Source organism: Indicator indicator, chromosome 13 (assembly GCF_027791375.1).
Source record: "Indicator indicator isolate 239-I01 chromosome 13, UM_Iind_1.1, whole genome shotgun sequence".
In the NCBI taxonomy this organism is placed as follows: domain Eukaryota; kingdom Metazoa; phylum Chordata; class Aves; order Piciformes; family Indicatoridae; genus Indicator; species Indicator indicator.
In genome coordinates, this window is record NC_072022.1 from 14020810 (window position 1) to 14036927 (window position 16118).

The window sequence follows — 16118 nt, forward strand, 5'->3', positions numbered from 1 at the left end:
GAAGGCTTTCAAATGACAAATTGTTCTGAGTGTTGCAGGGTGAGCACAGGTGTGCCAGAGTAAGTCCCATATAAAACCAAGCACTGGTATTGCACACAGAGCAGTAGAAGCGTTCAAGTGAACTGACATGCAGTTTCTAAGTCAGGCTGACCTGCTTTAGCAGGTGTATATATTGGTTTCTATTACCCTGGATAAACTCCTTTGTTTAGGATTTTGTTCTCTGATTTTTTTCTTGTACTTCATTTTTATATTGCTCTTTCATAAAGCCTTGGATTAGCCTCAAATTACATAATTTCCTGAGTTGCCAGCCATTTCATATCCTTTGTTCTGGGTGATCACATTACAGAATTAGTAAGAGATCAAATATTAAACTCTCCTGGGCATTCATAATAGATGACAGTGTAAGAACCTCTCAATTAAAATTCATGAAATTAAAAAAAGTAGCAGACCTTCAACATAATTATTTCTCATATATGATCAATATACTGTTCTTAAAAATTAATGATTTCTTTTTCAATGCGTCCAACAGCGAGATCACATTTGACTGATTCTCAGCATAAACAGTATCTGTTCCTAGTTTCGGTATGAAGATGCACAAAGTATTTGCAAGTTTCTGTTGGAGACTCACAGGTCTGACAGAATTCGTTGAGTGCCCAAATTGCTTCTGGAAGGGTGAGACCATTAGCAAAGAAAATGAGCAAGTGGATTTTTAGATCACAGCTGCCTTTTTGGAACTGCACAAAAGCTGCTTAATTTTCTGTGAAGCCTCTTGACTAAAACCAGTTCAGTAGCTGAGAGGATTTCATTAGTTACCAGCAGTTACACACTGGTAGTAAATAACTACAATGTAGATTAAACAAGACATTTAGTAAGTCAGTTGTGGAACCTGACTGAGCTCTATGCAATGTATGTTTTTTTTTTTTTGTTAGGTTAGAACAAACTTGACTATAAAAAGGGTGTTCGAATGAGTATAGAAAAAGATGTTGAGTTTCTTTGAATTGCACTTTCCCTTACTCTGCCTTGCTTGTTTTTCTTCCCAAATTTGCCAGCAAGAAGTACATCCAAAGAAGGTTCATCATCAGCTCTTGCAGTCTCAGTCAAAGGATGGAGTGCAGAGCACTGCAGCAGGGCCCATCAGCAATTTTTCCAGGCTTGTATTCCAGTTTGGGTCATGGCATATTTACAGTGTCTTATCAGACATCCATGGTTTGCCAGTTCTCTGGAACTATTTTGTCTACCCCTTGTTCTGCAGGTGTTCTGAAGTAACTACACATTTGTGTTTGTCCAATTTACTTATGTAGTATTCTTTAGCTTTACATTCCAAAAGACAACATTTGGAGATTGCATTGAGTGTGTACTAAACATTTTTTTTCTTTACACTTGCAGTTGTACCTCCCTTTAAACCAAATGTATACATAGAAAATTATTTTAAAAACAGGACAACTTTAAACTATCAGGTCAGTAAGATGCAAATGAAGCAGCCCACACTTTGATTTAGATGTTAATTGAAATTTGGAACAGCTTTTTATAGCTTTTGCTCTAGATGGTGAGATGTATAGGGCTGTCCTGTTGGGATTGTGCATCTGAATTTTAAAACAATTGGTTTGTCTGAGACTGGAGTGATAGATGGGGAAAACAATTTCTCATGCAGAATGCTGCTTTTTTTCCATAAACAGTTATTTCAGACCTGGTACAGGGATCTTTACTACTGCTTTTGCATTGGTTCTTAATTTGTAGAACTCTACAAGATTGTCTTGTCTTGTAGAGAAGGTAGAAATACCAGTTGCAAGGAATACTTGAAAATTGTTGGTACTGTTTGGAGGGTGGAAATTGATCTTTAGGCTGTGTGTGGCTCAGTAGGAGAAGTAGGGATGAAGGCAGTGTAATTTGGTAGTGTGTTGCTCTCCAAGATTTCACAGTGTTCATGAAAGCTTTTACATAGAAGGTATTTGGGGAGTAGCTGTGATAAAACCAAATCTGTCTGAGGTCTGGAATGTGATGAGGCAATACTTGAACAATCCTGGAAGGAGAGCTGAATTGTCATGGAAAAGTGGGCCCTCTGTCTTGTTCCCCTTCCTTGTTTGAAATGTTTCTATGGGGCTGCTTCCCTTCTCCCTAGACCCTAAAGCAAAGTGACTCTTTGCTAGCCTCTTTTGGGTTGTGAACACGTCAGTTAACATAGTTTAGGGACTTAATAACAATTTAGTTAAACACTATCTCATCAGGTAGCTTGAGACCATCTTTCCTGCTGCTCATCACTTCAGTGAAGTGAGAAGGAAACCTATTCAGTAGTGTGTGATGCTGTGGTCAATGGAAGTTGCTATTTATGTAATTTTGATTTCTGGGAAGCATCTTTTACCTCTGAAAGAAAACTTTTGCTTTATTTTGATACTGGGCTGTTCAAGTATGAACATGTAAGTAGGCACTGCTTTTGTTGAGAGCTTGGAAGTCACTATCCATCATTCTGTTTATCCTTTAGCTTCTTAAATTATTTAGGCGCTTCAGAACAGTCTCTTAATTGCAGAAGATTGATGAGGCACTCAAATACAGAAGTATCAGGCATAGTTTGTTTTTATTTTTTTATTTTAAAATCAATTCACATATCTAAATACTTCTGTGCTGTGTGTACAGGCAAATATTGATGTTAAAAAGCATAAAATATAAATGGATACAATTCTACTTCTTGTGTATATTGTGCATCCTTCTGGGTCAGATCTACTTGAAACAAGCAGCGCAAAGGTGAGAACATGCTGAATGCATGATCATTTTTTAAAAAATACAGCAGTTAATTTAGAAAAGTCTGTTTTTCACTGCTAAATAAGTTATTCAGTGTTTCCAAATATGAAAATATTCCACTGCAGCATTTGTCATATACATCAAGATTTTTTTTGATAGTGTCTTCATAGACCTGTCTTCAAATGAGATACTCTCTTATTTGGCAGAATGAAGAGCTACAGTTAGTATTTACAATTTAGCTTAATAAGCACAGCAAGAGTGCTTTTCTCTGCCGTGAGAGATTGGCAGTACTTCTTAAGAGTGAATTCAGCCATCTGAAAATGGATATAACTCTGTATCCCCAAAGAGTTAAGAGAACAGAAAAACTAGGATCTTGGAAGAACAGAGTTACTTATTCCAGAACTAATACATGTACTGAATGAGCCTATGTTGGTTTTAACCGAGATTTTTCTCTTGTATTGTGTTCTCCATTTTGTCATGAACTGGTTAATTGTGATTTAGGTCAGCTTGGGAGTTTTGAAGGTCTCTCCTTTCAGGGTCAGTGCGGCTTTAATCATAGTCGGGTGAATTCAGCAGGTAGCTCTTTTAATTTCCAAGAATTAGTACTGTGATTCTTGTACTTGACTTTGTCCTGGTTGATTAATCCAGCCTCTCCTCAGCTTGTATGGACATATCTGTTCTCTTTGCATATCGTGTTGCAATCAAAAAGATGGGAGTATAAGAGAATGATCACTAGAAGATGGCAGAAGGCAAGGAAGGAAGGTTGTAAATGGAACCTGAAAGTTTAATGTAAAAAAAAAAAAAAAAAGGCAGAGAGTCCAAAGTCTGTTCTCTCTATTCTGTGAAGCCAGTCTCAGAGAGCTGGAAGCTGTCGGCATGCTGTCCATTGATGCGGATCTCCTTGTCAGTTCTTTTTGGACTCTTTGAGTCAGCTGCAGCTGGGAACTCAGGAATAGTCTTGTCAAAATTCTCCATCTTGATCTGATATTCACCTTTGGCATTGCGGGCTAGCACAGAGGCAAAGCGATGGTGCAGCATGATCTCTGAAGGGAGGTAGGATGTTCTCCTTTGACACATTTCTCCTGTGCCCTCCTGCACAGCTGACAGAAAGATGACCAACTCAAAATGGTGAGTGGTTTCTCTTTGGAGGAGAGCAGCCAGAGGGCTGGATGGAGTGATTAAATGGTAGTAGGTCAGTGGAAAGATGAAAAAAGGACACTCATCCGAAGTAATGCTGTCTAGGTGGAAGCCAACACTAGTTTGGTGCAGCTGCCCATTCTCTTGTTCTTGGTAAAGTATAGCAGAAATGTGGATGCTGGTCAGTGGGCTGGAGCGTGTGTTGGCCACCTGGAACATCAAGTATGGCTTCCCTTCGGTGTGCGTCACCACAGCAGAACGGGTGAAGCGGATGGAGAATGCCCGATTCTTTGGTCGGGCAATCTTTGCCACAAAAGCACCTACAGCAAGGAAAAGAAAAAACTGAGTACAGGCACTGTGTCTGGGTTAGTTCCCTTCAGCCTCTGAGCCCTGCGAAACAGTCAAAAGGAACAGAAGCTGGCTTGTGTAGACATGATCTTTGTAGCCTCAGCCTACATGCTTGAAAACTGCTAAGCTGGCACAGCACTAACATAGTTTTGTTGAAAAAGCATAACTTTTCTACAATGCTGCTTTTTCTCAATTGTGGTAACTTACTAATCTTTGGAGATTGAACTGGAGCTGTAGGAAGGAGAGCACCAATATACTGCAGTTGGCAGTAGTACTTGATATTTCAGGAGCTTGCTCTTAACACACAATAAACTAACATGTATTTTTTAAAGTCTTTTGAAATACTTTAAACCTGAAAGTTACTTGAAATAACTTAAAAGACTTTGTAACAGACATTTTGAACATTTTCATTATATCATGGAAACAGGGGGAATACTTAAACGTTGAGTTGAAGATCAGTGAAAACACTTCAGCTAGACAAAAGTAAACCTTAAAACAAATTGATGAAAGCGTTGTAACTCCATTGAAAAACAACTTGGAGAGAGAATGGTATAAGAAATGTGGGACACAGTGATAGATAGTGACGAGTATTTCTCAACGAATAGTGGAACTCTCAAGTCCAAGTCTTGACGTGACCTAATTTCTGTCTTTTGTTAATGGGAGGTGTTTAAATTTTACTTCTATCTAAAATCTCATCATCCTTGTAGTGGCTGACTTAATTGTTCTTTCAGATATCAGTATGATCACTGTTTCATTTCTGACTCCATTTCTTAAATTTAATAGTTACACATCTATTCTATTTAAAGATTAAATATGAAGGATTACCTGTGATGAAGGCTTCCAGCATGAGCCCAAGGACCATCTGTATTGCCAGCAGAGCAATAGCACTGGGACAGTCCCCACTTGGGAACATAGTGCCATAACCAATTGTGAGTTGCGTCTCCAGTGAGAAGGAGAAAGCAGCTGTAAAACTGGTGATGTACTTGACACATATAGTGTGGTTGTCAGGTGGAGCATCATGGTCCAGCACCAGGTCCCCATTCATCTCAGCCAGCAAATACCAAAGCACTGCGAAGACTAGCCAGTGAATGACAAAGGAAGCAGAGAAGACCACCATCATCCATCTCCAGCGCATGTCCATTAGTATTCCCCATGCATCCCGGAGGTATGCCAGACCTTTTCCTTGGGCACCATCCATCTGGAATGTGCTGTGTCCATCCTTGGTCACCATCCTCAGGTATCTTTGGGTCAGGAGGGGAGCACTGGATTTGGTATTATTGCTCTCTATCTCATGTGTTGTCATCTTCTATATATGAGAGAAAAAAGGAGAAAGCATGATACTATGCAGCATATTTGTATTCTGCCTAACATTCACAATTTTTGACACATCAGCAGGGGTTGAAATACAGCAGCCAACAAAGGAGGGCTTATACATTGCAATCCAGAGAAGATTAAGTCAGGAGCCTGGAGAGGAATTTACCACTTTTTTGTGGTAATACTTTGCTGAAAATGATTGTTTAAAAATCAGGCTACTTCTCAAATTTGCTTTAATTAGTTGTTTAAATACAACTTTCATAGTTTACCTTCCTTAAATTTCCATTTGAGTCACATGCTTAAATTCTTTAAGGGTGAGTGGGATGGGATTAGGCATGCTGTATTTGGAAAGAAACTGAATTTTGCCTGATAATTTGTTTTGGTAACTTCTTTTTATCAGAGTATAATGGATTACCAGTCATACTATGAATACTACTAACAGTACTGTGGAAATGCTAATTGTTACTACTTCTCTAACATGCTTATGCATTTTATGGAAATGCTGTAGTTTACCTAGTAGCCCTTTTCAGAGTTTCTAGCTCAGGAAATGGCTTCTGACTGCTCACACCATGTCTAGTTAAGCAGAATTATAGTGTTCAGGGCATAGAATCATAGAATTATTTTGGTTGGAAAATATCTTTAAGATCATTGAGTCCAACCATTATCTAACTCTACCAAGTCTGGTGCTAAACCATGTCCTTCAGCACCACATCTCTGCCTCTTTTAAACATCTCCAGGGACGGGAATTGAACCACCTCTCTGATGAGCCTGTTCCTGACCCAAACCAGGAAAGCACAAATGTATGATAACCAGGGGATGGAATTGCATTGTGGGATGCAAAATGGAAACTTGTAGGTATTTGACATGTTAGACCCCTTTGTTTCCCTTTAAACCTCAAAGCTTGCCTAACTTGTCAGAGATGCTGAGTGTCTTTGAAGTTACACTGGTCACTCAAATCCATGTATTTTATAAATACCGAACATTTAAAATACTCCTGGGGCAGATTAAATCTGAGTTCTTGTAAAATAGAGACTTGGTAATGTGTGCAGCCTACCTGAAGTAGGTTGTGAGGAAGCTTGTTTGTAGAACAGACTTCAAAAAATTATGTAAATTCTGCAAATCATAATTATCCATAGTTCCTATCAACTTTGACCTTTCTCTGAATTAGAGCTGTTTAAGTATATGATAGAAGTGTACAAACAAACTAGAGAAACTCGATTGTTACCACCCCACCACCTTAGTTCTATCTTGAACTGCATCATCTGAGGATCCTGAACTGAATTAATAATGAATTTATGAAAGGTAAAAATATTTCTTGTGATCTTTGATCTCGTAAGCCAGCAGTTTTTGTGGCTGTTTGTTTGATCTTGATACCAAGTTTTAGTAATTTCAGAATATTCTCTTTTGCCTTTCATAGCCATGCAGATATTTCTTCTATCCATGCTGTCATCAAAGGAGGTAGAGGAGATGATAACTTGAGTAGAAGTCAGTGGTTTTCCTCTAATTTTTATTTTCCAATTCCTATCTCCTGAAAGGAATATTTTGAAACAGTTTCCTGTGTGCTTACTGAGATTCTCCTGGTTAGTAGTACAGGGCTACTTTTCTTGGGGGATTCTGATCATAATCCATTCAGTTTATAGCTTTCATTTGAGTTGGATCTTTGGTCTATTCGGTAGCTCTCTGACAGTTTTCAGTCTTGCTGCATTGCTACAGATTTTACCATAAGGTGCAAATAGTTTTAAATGCAGTTTTAAATGCTTCAGGAACCTGGTGATTAGTGACTTGTCTGTAGAGCAGAGTCTGGTTTAGAAGAGCTCTTTAGGACATCTTGAAGGAGCTTGAAAATGGATGTCTCTGAATGGGAAGGATGGTGGGGAGAATGCTCAGAACATAATGTCTTTCGGTGTAAATGTAATGGATTCTTGGATAAAAATAAAACCAAACCATCCCACAACAAAAAAAACAAAATTAGTTTGTGTAAATTTTCATGGTACTTGAGGGTAGCCTCTGCTTCGTAGCCTCCAAGTAATTTGGGTTTGCAAAACAAATGTAATGCTGTGAGAATTAATCTGGTGATGACTGGTTGGTGACAAAAGCCTTTTCTACAGTGTTAGTATATTCAGAGAAAAAGGAAAAAATATACTTAATGTGGTCCATTGTTCTGGGCTCCACTTCAGATCTTCTACAGAGCACCACAGACTACTTGGAGCAGAATGCTACCAGCGTTGCAGAGTCTGTTTTGATGAAAGGGCTTTCTAGAGTGCTGATGAATCACTGAAAGCTCTGAAAAAGATGTGGTTGGTGTTCAGTGTCAGGTTGTTTGGCATCTTTTCAATGAAGGTGGGCTCATTACTGGCAGATTTTGAAGGTGCTTGAGAAACTGCATTAGACCCCAGCAGAATGTGCACAACAGTCCTCTGTCTCTGGTGCTTGAGACTTCCAGAATTTGCCTCTTGAGGTTAATTAGGTTACTGCTGTGGTCTCATTTGATACAGGCCTTTGATTTTTTTTTTTTTTTTTTTTTTTTTTTTTTGTCTAGAGTTGTTGAAAATATTAGGTATCTAATTTGATGGCGGTGAGAGCATTGTAAGGATGTCAGCTTGAGTTCTGAAACTTTTTTTGCAAAGGTATTGATGGCTTTAAGAGCCTTTTCCGAAGGTGGGAAAATGAGTAAGAAACTGCAAGTAGGCTCCGAGAGCAAAGCCATTTGGCTTAGAATAAAAGGTGAAAGAACAACTGCCCTGTGAGAAATAGTTTTCTTGGGTTGGAGGATAAGTCCTCAGTGTTTTCAAAAGCAGAACCAACCTAAGAGTAGATCAGACTTTGAATTTGCATGCTCCTTGCCTTGCCCTCTCTATTAAGAAGTACAAATACCTTCTTTCCTTGTTAATGAGAAATTAATGAAGTTGTAAAGTGCAGTTTGGACCATCTGATCCGATCCCCTGCCTGGTGTGGTCCTTGGTATCCCCACATAAATTCCAGTTTTGAACAGTGTATGTTTTGGGAAAGGCATTCGGCTTTGACTTAAATTCTGCATTGTTTGTTGGAGAAAACAGGCATACTGTGTTTCAAATTCAGATTTGTCTACTATGATCTCTTAACCTTATGTTATGCTTTTTGTCTGTTTTTGCTTCCCCTGTTTCTTGACCTGTGAAACTGTTGTAGCTTTGGAGTGTTCCATTTCCCTCCATCTCCCAGCCGATAGCCCCTGCCTGGGAAGACAGAAACCATCAGTTATGACTTTTCTAGGTGTCTTTTGGCATGCTGACCAATCTTTTATAATTCATTCAGTGTATCTAATCCTTCCTGTTTCCAGTCTATTGAAATTTAGATAGGTCTAACCAACTGTGGTGCGAATGTCATTCCTGAGCTTTTTAAAAATCTTTTACCATCTTTGTTGCTCATTCTGACCTCTTTCTTCTCAGTGCTCATGTAAGATGATCATAATTGGGTTCAGTACTACTTTAACTAAATGTCACAGTTTCATTTTCCCTGCCAGTCAGACAGGTTCTAAACTGACCTGGCTAGCTAATTTATGTGCAATAAAACCTTGCCTTGCAGCTTGAGGATATTGCTTGCATTTCTGAAATTCATGACCCAGCACACTGATCTCCTGCACTTTTGCCTTTGTGATAGAGATGATCACCCTTGTGTAGTAACAGCTTTCTTACACTGCTGCTTTATGCCACCACGTTACTTTCCTCTTGCTCAGCTTTTCTGCCATCAGCAGAAGCTCAGCTGTTAAGACTCTGGGAGGGTTACAGAGTGACTCCTTTGCACCAGTGTTTTCATTTCCGTTTCCTTTTCTTTCTCATTTGAAGGCATTTGAAGTTGACACACTCTGGTTTCAGCTCAGTATGCTAATGCACCTGCAACCTTTCTAGGACTGTGAAGGTCTTTATGTGAAACTGTGTTCAGGGCAGACTTCTTCAGTGCTGCCTTACCTGCCCAGTAGGTGTTTTTGTAAAATCTCTTCTAATTGACCTTGGAAGGGATTTGAGGCAGTTTAAAGTGCACTGCTTTGTCATGACAGCCAAGGAGTCAAGAAGATCTGCTGTTTGTTGGGAGTAACTGCAAAACATTGCTTACAGGTGGAGCATAATTTGAAGATCTGTTAGAACCCAAGTGGTGCTGGCATGCCCCTCTGGGAATGTATACATTCCCTCTTTACTTGGATCCACATAATCTTGTACTGGTTTCAGATTTGAACATTGTCTCTGATCATTCAGCTGTGAGGCTGTCTCTGCACTTTGCAGCTAACTAAAGTTTTCCCTGTTCTTTTAAAAGCACCTTCGTCTCATTAAAATCTCAGCATCGTTTGTTAGATTGGATGGCAATCTTTGAAGTGCTCTGACATGGATATTGGAAAATGAAGGTGTTTTCAATACTCATGACATGACCTGATCATATAGCTTATGTTAGGGGGCAATCTTAGAAATGTAGGAATTAATTCAGTTGTTCTAACTGCTTTTGTTAAAAGCTTATGCTGCAGCTGTTAGTAGACATTTTTGTCTGTTAGGTTTGGAGCTATTGCTTCATGGAGATGGAGGAGAACTGTTTGTGACAAGTTTTATTTCGGAGCAGTCTGCAGAATTAAGATAGCAGTTTTCAGGACTCTCTCTCTATATAAAAAATGTTGTAAAAATGGGAACTTTGACCTCCAGGTATACTTTTCAAAGCAGGTGCCACAGAGTGTAGGATGCAAGAGCTCATGCTTTTGCCTTTCTGTAATGGTTTACTAAAGATTGCTTGGAAAAACCCCAAACCAAAACACTACCACCAAAATTTTGGTAAAATGGAAAAATAGGTCTTTTTTTCCCCATTTTTTTATGGTACAGAAAGCAAGGCTACTTACATACTTGATTTTTAGTAACATCTGTAATGCTCTGTTTAGTGTATGATGTATTTTCACGTCGTTTAATATGCTGAAAATGCTGTGAGGATCCATATGAACCCTAATTCTTGATTGTGAAGTAGCATCTGAGTGGACCGACTAGCCTGGCCACCTTTAGAGATGAAGAAGAGCTTTACCAGGACTTTGCTTAAATGTTGTTTGAGGTTTTAAAATATGCTGGTAGGTATGGAATCCTTATAGAGAAACTTAAATGCAAAATCAAGTATTGTTAATGGAGGAGTAAATTTACCATTAAGAGGGAGGATTTTGAAGGCTGTAGTAATAGAAGTCTGCTGACACCCACTTGTGGAAATTGCTGATTTTAAAGAGCAGTTCTGCGTGTATGTGATACAGACTTCCCAGTGGCTTGTCTGGAATGACTTGCGTTTTCCAAGATATTGGAGTTCATACTTGATGCCCATACCTGGTTTCCTGGGCAGCAGCATTAGCCCAAAGTGTGTCCATAAACAAAATGCATTGATTGAAAATGATTGAAGGCATGAGAGAAAATTATAGATAGTAGAAGTAGGCTTGAAGAGGTGAAGGTCATTTCTTCAATTTGTGATGGACCCGAAGTTAAATGTTGAGTTGTAATGGATGCAGCAAGAAGGAGAGAGATGACTTTTTTTGTAACGTTTGGCCATTATTTGTCTTGAAAACCTTTTCAAAAAATACTGCATGATGACTTTGGATTTGCTCTGTATGCTGTTAGCTGTGGTCATCTGAGACAGCATGTTCTTTTTCAAGGGGGGAAGTCAGAAACCATTTTAAGGTGATGCTTGGTTTAGCATGCTTTGGAAATAAATGTTATGCCCTGAAAACAGCTTTAATTTATCTGATTAAAGAATGACAGAAGAATTTGTAATAGTGCAATAAGAAAAAGAAAACATTAAGATTGTTTTGGGTACTTACCAGTCTTTGAAGGATTTATATGCTGGAGAAGGGGAATACCTGGACTCCAGGAGAAGAACTGGGTTGGTCTTGTGTATTGGTCCCAGCACTGGCGAGAAAACTTCCCACAAATGGTTGGTAGGGTTCTTTTTTTTTCTTTTTTTTTTTTTTTAAGGGAAAAAAAAATTAAAAATGGGTTTGTATGTCTCATTCCTGTGTTTATAGTGCTGGGGGGAGGTTGTTTTTCATCTGAAGCTGATTTGATTGGTCATTTTGCCTGCAGGGGGGCTGGTTAGCTCTGATCATGTGGAAAAGAATGCTGGTTTGTTAGGAGCATTTTTTTACCCAACACAAACCCTTAGCAGCCAAGGAGAAATCCTCAAACTTACTTGGAGAAGGGGTGCCTTCCCCCTCACCTCGTTAATAAAGATAATTTTCTAGATTTGTATAATCTTAAAATTGAAAAGGCCACACTTCCCCTATAAGAGATGAATGGAAAATGTTCCCGTATTGCTGCTGAAAAACACACTGTTCTCCCATACCTTTTTCCTAACCAGTGTCAGCTGCAGTTTGGGTGAAAAAAACTCTTGTGTCTTGCTGCTTGTCAGTGCCACTTCCTCTTCCCATTAGATCGTGAGCTCCCGAGTGTTGATGTTAACAGAAAGGTAGGCTGCAGCTAATTGTACAGCCGATGGTCTCTGGTGGGTGTTGCTGAACTGTAGCTTAATGCTGGTCAGAAGCTGTAGATTTGGCACTCTCTCTTCCATCTCCACATTGCTCCTTTGTGAAAACATGGAATTAATCACAGGATTTTGCTAAAGCCTAGGAATGAAACACTGCAGATTAGGTGGGTTGCTGATTCTGTGCGGCAAACAAAACCACAGTCACTTGAGGTATTTTCTCTCAATTATCAAATGAGAAGAGTTATTTAGGGAAGATGTTTTAGCTGAACAGCTGCATGGAATAGTCAGCATGCTGCACTCCTAAATGGAACTCTGAGGACAGCTTTGTAGTGTGGCTCTTTCATGCGTTTTTGTGGTGGTTTTTTTGTTTTGTTTCCCCCCCCCCCACCCTGCTCCTTGGTGAGCTGCTGATGTGAGGTCTTTGATCGAACGTCACATGTAAGAGGATCTGAGAAACAAAGGCTATGGTTGTTTGCAATAAAACTACTGAAGGCCTGCTGGGAAAATTATTAATGTAGACTTCCCTGCTTAGGAAACAAAATCCTCCCTAATATTTTTTCTTTACCTTTCCCCCTCCTCCTGCAATTGCAAAACATTAATTCTTTAATTCGTTAGTATGGAAAATTTTAATACATGTTCAGGCACAGCACAGAAAATTCATAGGCATAGTGTGACCTTCGGAACCAAGGCAAAGATTCTAGTGCAGGGGGACTCCCACTTCTGTGGCAAGCCTGTAGAGCGCTGTGGCTTGCCCTTCGTCCTTTCCTCTCTGCTTTGGCAAAATTGAATTTTTACTACAGACAGCCTATTTTATTAATAAGTAGGATTTAATTTTTTTTTCACCAGCAATATTTTCTTACAAACCATGTTTTCTACTGTATAATGTGCATGGTTTCCATACATAAGTTGTCTAATCTGATTCATCTGAATGAATTGAGAAGCTAACAAGATTGTACAGCAGCTGAAATAGCTACAGTATGTGATTTCCAGGGGGATGTGTGTGTGTGTGTTATAGAATTAAACTCTGTTCATTCCTTTTGAATTTGCAGATTCACCCATACTCATGACAATTGATCGTAGAAGCATTTTGATTGGAAAAGACCTCGAAGATCATGAGTCCAGTCATTGTCTAACTGCACCAAATCTGGTGCTAAACCATTTCCATCAACACCAGGGAACCAGAGAGAATCTTACAAATGAACATAAATGTCTAATGGGTGGAGGTCATGAGGGTTGGTCTGGGCTCTTTTCAGTGGTGGCTGGTGATAAGACAGGGAAACAGGCACAAACTAGAACACAGGAGATTTCCCTTGAACTTAGGAAAAACTTTTTTACCATTGCGTGTGCTGGAGCACTGGACCAGACTGCCCAGGGAGGTTGTCAAGTCTCCTTCTTCGGAGACTTTCCAAACCCACTTAGACATGATCCTGTGAAGTCTGCTCTAGATGAAGCTGTGGTAACAGCGGGGTTGCACTCGATTTCCAGGGGTCCCTTCTGACTCCTATCAGTCTATGATTCTGCAGTTACCTTTTGTTCTGTCACTTATTACTAAGCAGAAGGGACTGACCCCCACCTTGCTAAAACCTCCTTTGAGGGTTTTGTAGAGTGAGGAAGTCTCTACTCAGCCATCTTTTCTCCAAACTGAATAATGGCAGTTCCCTCAGCTGCCTCTCTGAAGACCTGTTCTCTAGACCCTTCACCAGCTTCATTGCCCTGCTCTGGACCTGCTTCAGCACCTCAATGTCTTTCTTGTAGGATAATGGCCAGAAGGGTGGGGAAAAAAGATACGGAGTGATGTTTTAGTATTATGTCTTTGAGGGTTATGGAGAGAAAATGTGAAGCTAGAAATAGGCAGCAGAATTTCTGATCTCTGTTACTGATTTTACTTACAAGTGAGTCACTTCATGATGCCCCTAGCACATCAAATACTGTCCTAATGAGAAGGTAGCACTTCTTTGGAAACACCATCCTAAGGCCATTTGTTTTATTCTTCTGTAGAGTGAGCTACAGAATTGCACATCTAGGCAAAGTTCTTTGAATTCTTTAGAAAAAAAAAAAAAAACAGGTGCAAAGGTTGTTCTTTGTATCCTGTTCTTATAGAAATGTGTAGCAGGCAGCAGAAAGAGGAAAGCCAGTCAGAACACTTAATAGACTCTCCTAGTTTTTTGCCTCCTCTGGGGAAACAGTGTTGCTGTCCATCACTGCTTGCCTGTTAATTCTCTCCAGTGAGCGTGTCACAGGAAACATGGAGAGACAGCATGGAGAACAGAAGTGATTTACCATTCTGTTAATAACTCCTCTTCATAAACATCTTGCCATGGGGCTAGGTCCCAGAATCTCAGTCTTGTTCTTCACACTTCCAAGCCAGTGTTGCACAGCTGTAGGGTTTTTTTGGCAGTATACCACTAGGCTCTATCTGAAGTTTCCTGTAAACACCATTGCTGGCTTTGTGACAGACTTGAACAGAGGTGCCCTTTTACTGCTCCTTCTCTTCAGGAAGTCCAGTCAATTAGTCCAAGGCAAAATCTCATACATTGCTTTTTAGTTTTTTTCATCCTAAAAACGTTGCCAAATACTGACTCTGTGACCTAAGTAATTTCAGGTGAAATGAGTGTTCTCAGTTCTACAAAGAGTTTGCAAAGATAATGTGCTAGGACTTTGGAAGTTATGAACTTAGATGTAAGCTGTAGGAGTATTCCTTTATACAGCTTGTTGTTACCTGTGTCCTGGGTAGCTTGTGGGGGGTTTTTTTGTTTTGTTTTTTTTTCTCCTCATCCTTAACCTGTGACCGGATAGCATACATAATGCCAGATCTGCTTTGAAAGTACTTTGCTGTCTTTGAATATTGCTTGGTATGGTGTCCCAGTAGTACAAAAAGTAAGCATGTTACTGTGGACTGTATTTTCTCTCTTTAATTCCCCTGATGTGTGGCATCAGGACGATCATCTGATACATCACACTGAAGTGTTGCTGTGCTTAGGAAAGTTTCAGTATCACAGGTGATACCATCCTCAGATGAATGTAATACTGTTTCCTTCCGTTTGAGTAGTTTCTTAGATTTCTAATGCTGTAGAATTTAAAATCAGAGGAGGGGCAGGATCCCACTGGGGTCTCATGTTAACAAAAAGCATTTGATGTTTTGTCACCACTGTTAAGATGTTTCAAACTTCACAGTAGCAAATGGGGATGCCATTTTCTGCAAGTTCAGAATATAAAACTTGACTTTGATAGTTTAATTATTGGAAGCAAAACCAGCTCAAAACTTTCATAGTTTAGTTTTTGGGGGTAAAACAAGTTGTCTTAATCACTAAAAACAATCTGAGTATGCCTGTAGCTTGAATATTTCTGCAGGGAGGTGAAGAACATACGCATATTCAGTAGCAAAGTACGCTTCACAGTGTACTTCAGGTAACCTTCTTTCCCAAAACTGTTTTTTCGGAAGAGCAAAACAGTCTATGAGCTGACAGTTTGCTAGTGTTATAGAGCAGTCTCCACAGTCCTAACTTATTAACAATTGAAAGAGATAACATCTATTTTTCCTTAATTTGTAGAGTCTAAAATAAATGCTACTGAATGAGTGTCAGGTAGTAGCTGTGAATTTTGAAAAGAACAGATAAATTTCCGAAAATAATACTTTCCTAGTCGAAAAATAGCAAATGAGTACCTTTCAGTCCTATCTCCTGTGTGTGTTTTAATTTCAGCTGACTTGGCTCTGTTTTTCACCTGCATGAAGCCCACCCAGGGAGCAATCCTGAGAGGCTTCCCTGCACTTCCTGTTGCACTCTTCTGTGTAACTTTTTTCAGACTTTGGAAAAGAAGAAGAAAAAAAAAAAAAACAACAAACAAGCAGTGTCCCCCAATCTTAGATTTTCTGTGTAGCTTGTTGCCTTTGTTTATTTTCTGTGAGATATGGGAAAATGATGTGGTTTTTCTGCCTAACATAAGGAAAAACTTCTTTACTTTGGGGGTGCTGGAGCATTGGAAGCGTCTGCCCGGAGAGGTTGTGCAATTTCCTTATCTGGAGAGATTTAAAACCTGTCTGGATGAGTTCCTGTACAACCTGCTCTAGGCAAACCTGTTTCAGCAGAGAGCTGGACTAGATGACCTCCAGAGGT

At 39.5% G+C, this 16118-nt stretch overlaps 2 protein-coding genes across 2 annotated transcripts in view; one reads left to right on the forward strand and one right to left on the reverse strand.

The window, feature by feature from the left end:
• Positions 1–16118, forward strand: part of GIGYF2 (GRB10 interacting GYF protein 2) — an 84321-nt gene that overhangs the window by 33549 nt on the left and 34654 nt on the right. The window lies entirely within an intron of this gene.
• KCNJ13 (potassium inwardly rectifying channel subfamily J member 13) lies at positions 3571–15375 on the reverse strand. The gene is given in 5 exon segments (XM_054385881.1): positions 3571–4193; positions 5047–5527; positions 11342–11440; positions 11442–11476; positions 15372–15375. Coding segments are annotated over 5 exon segments (1242 nt in total).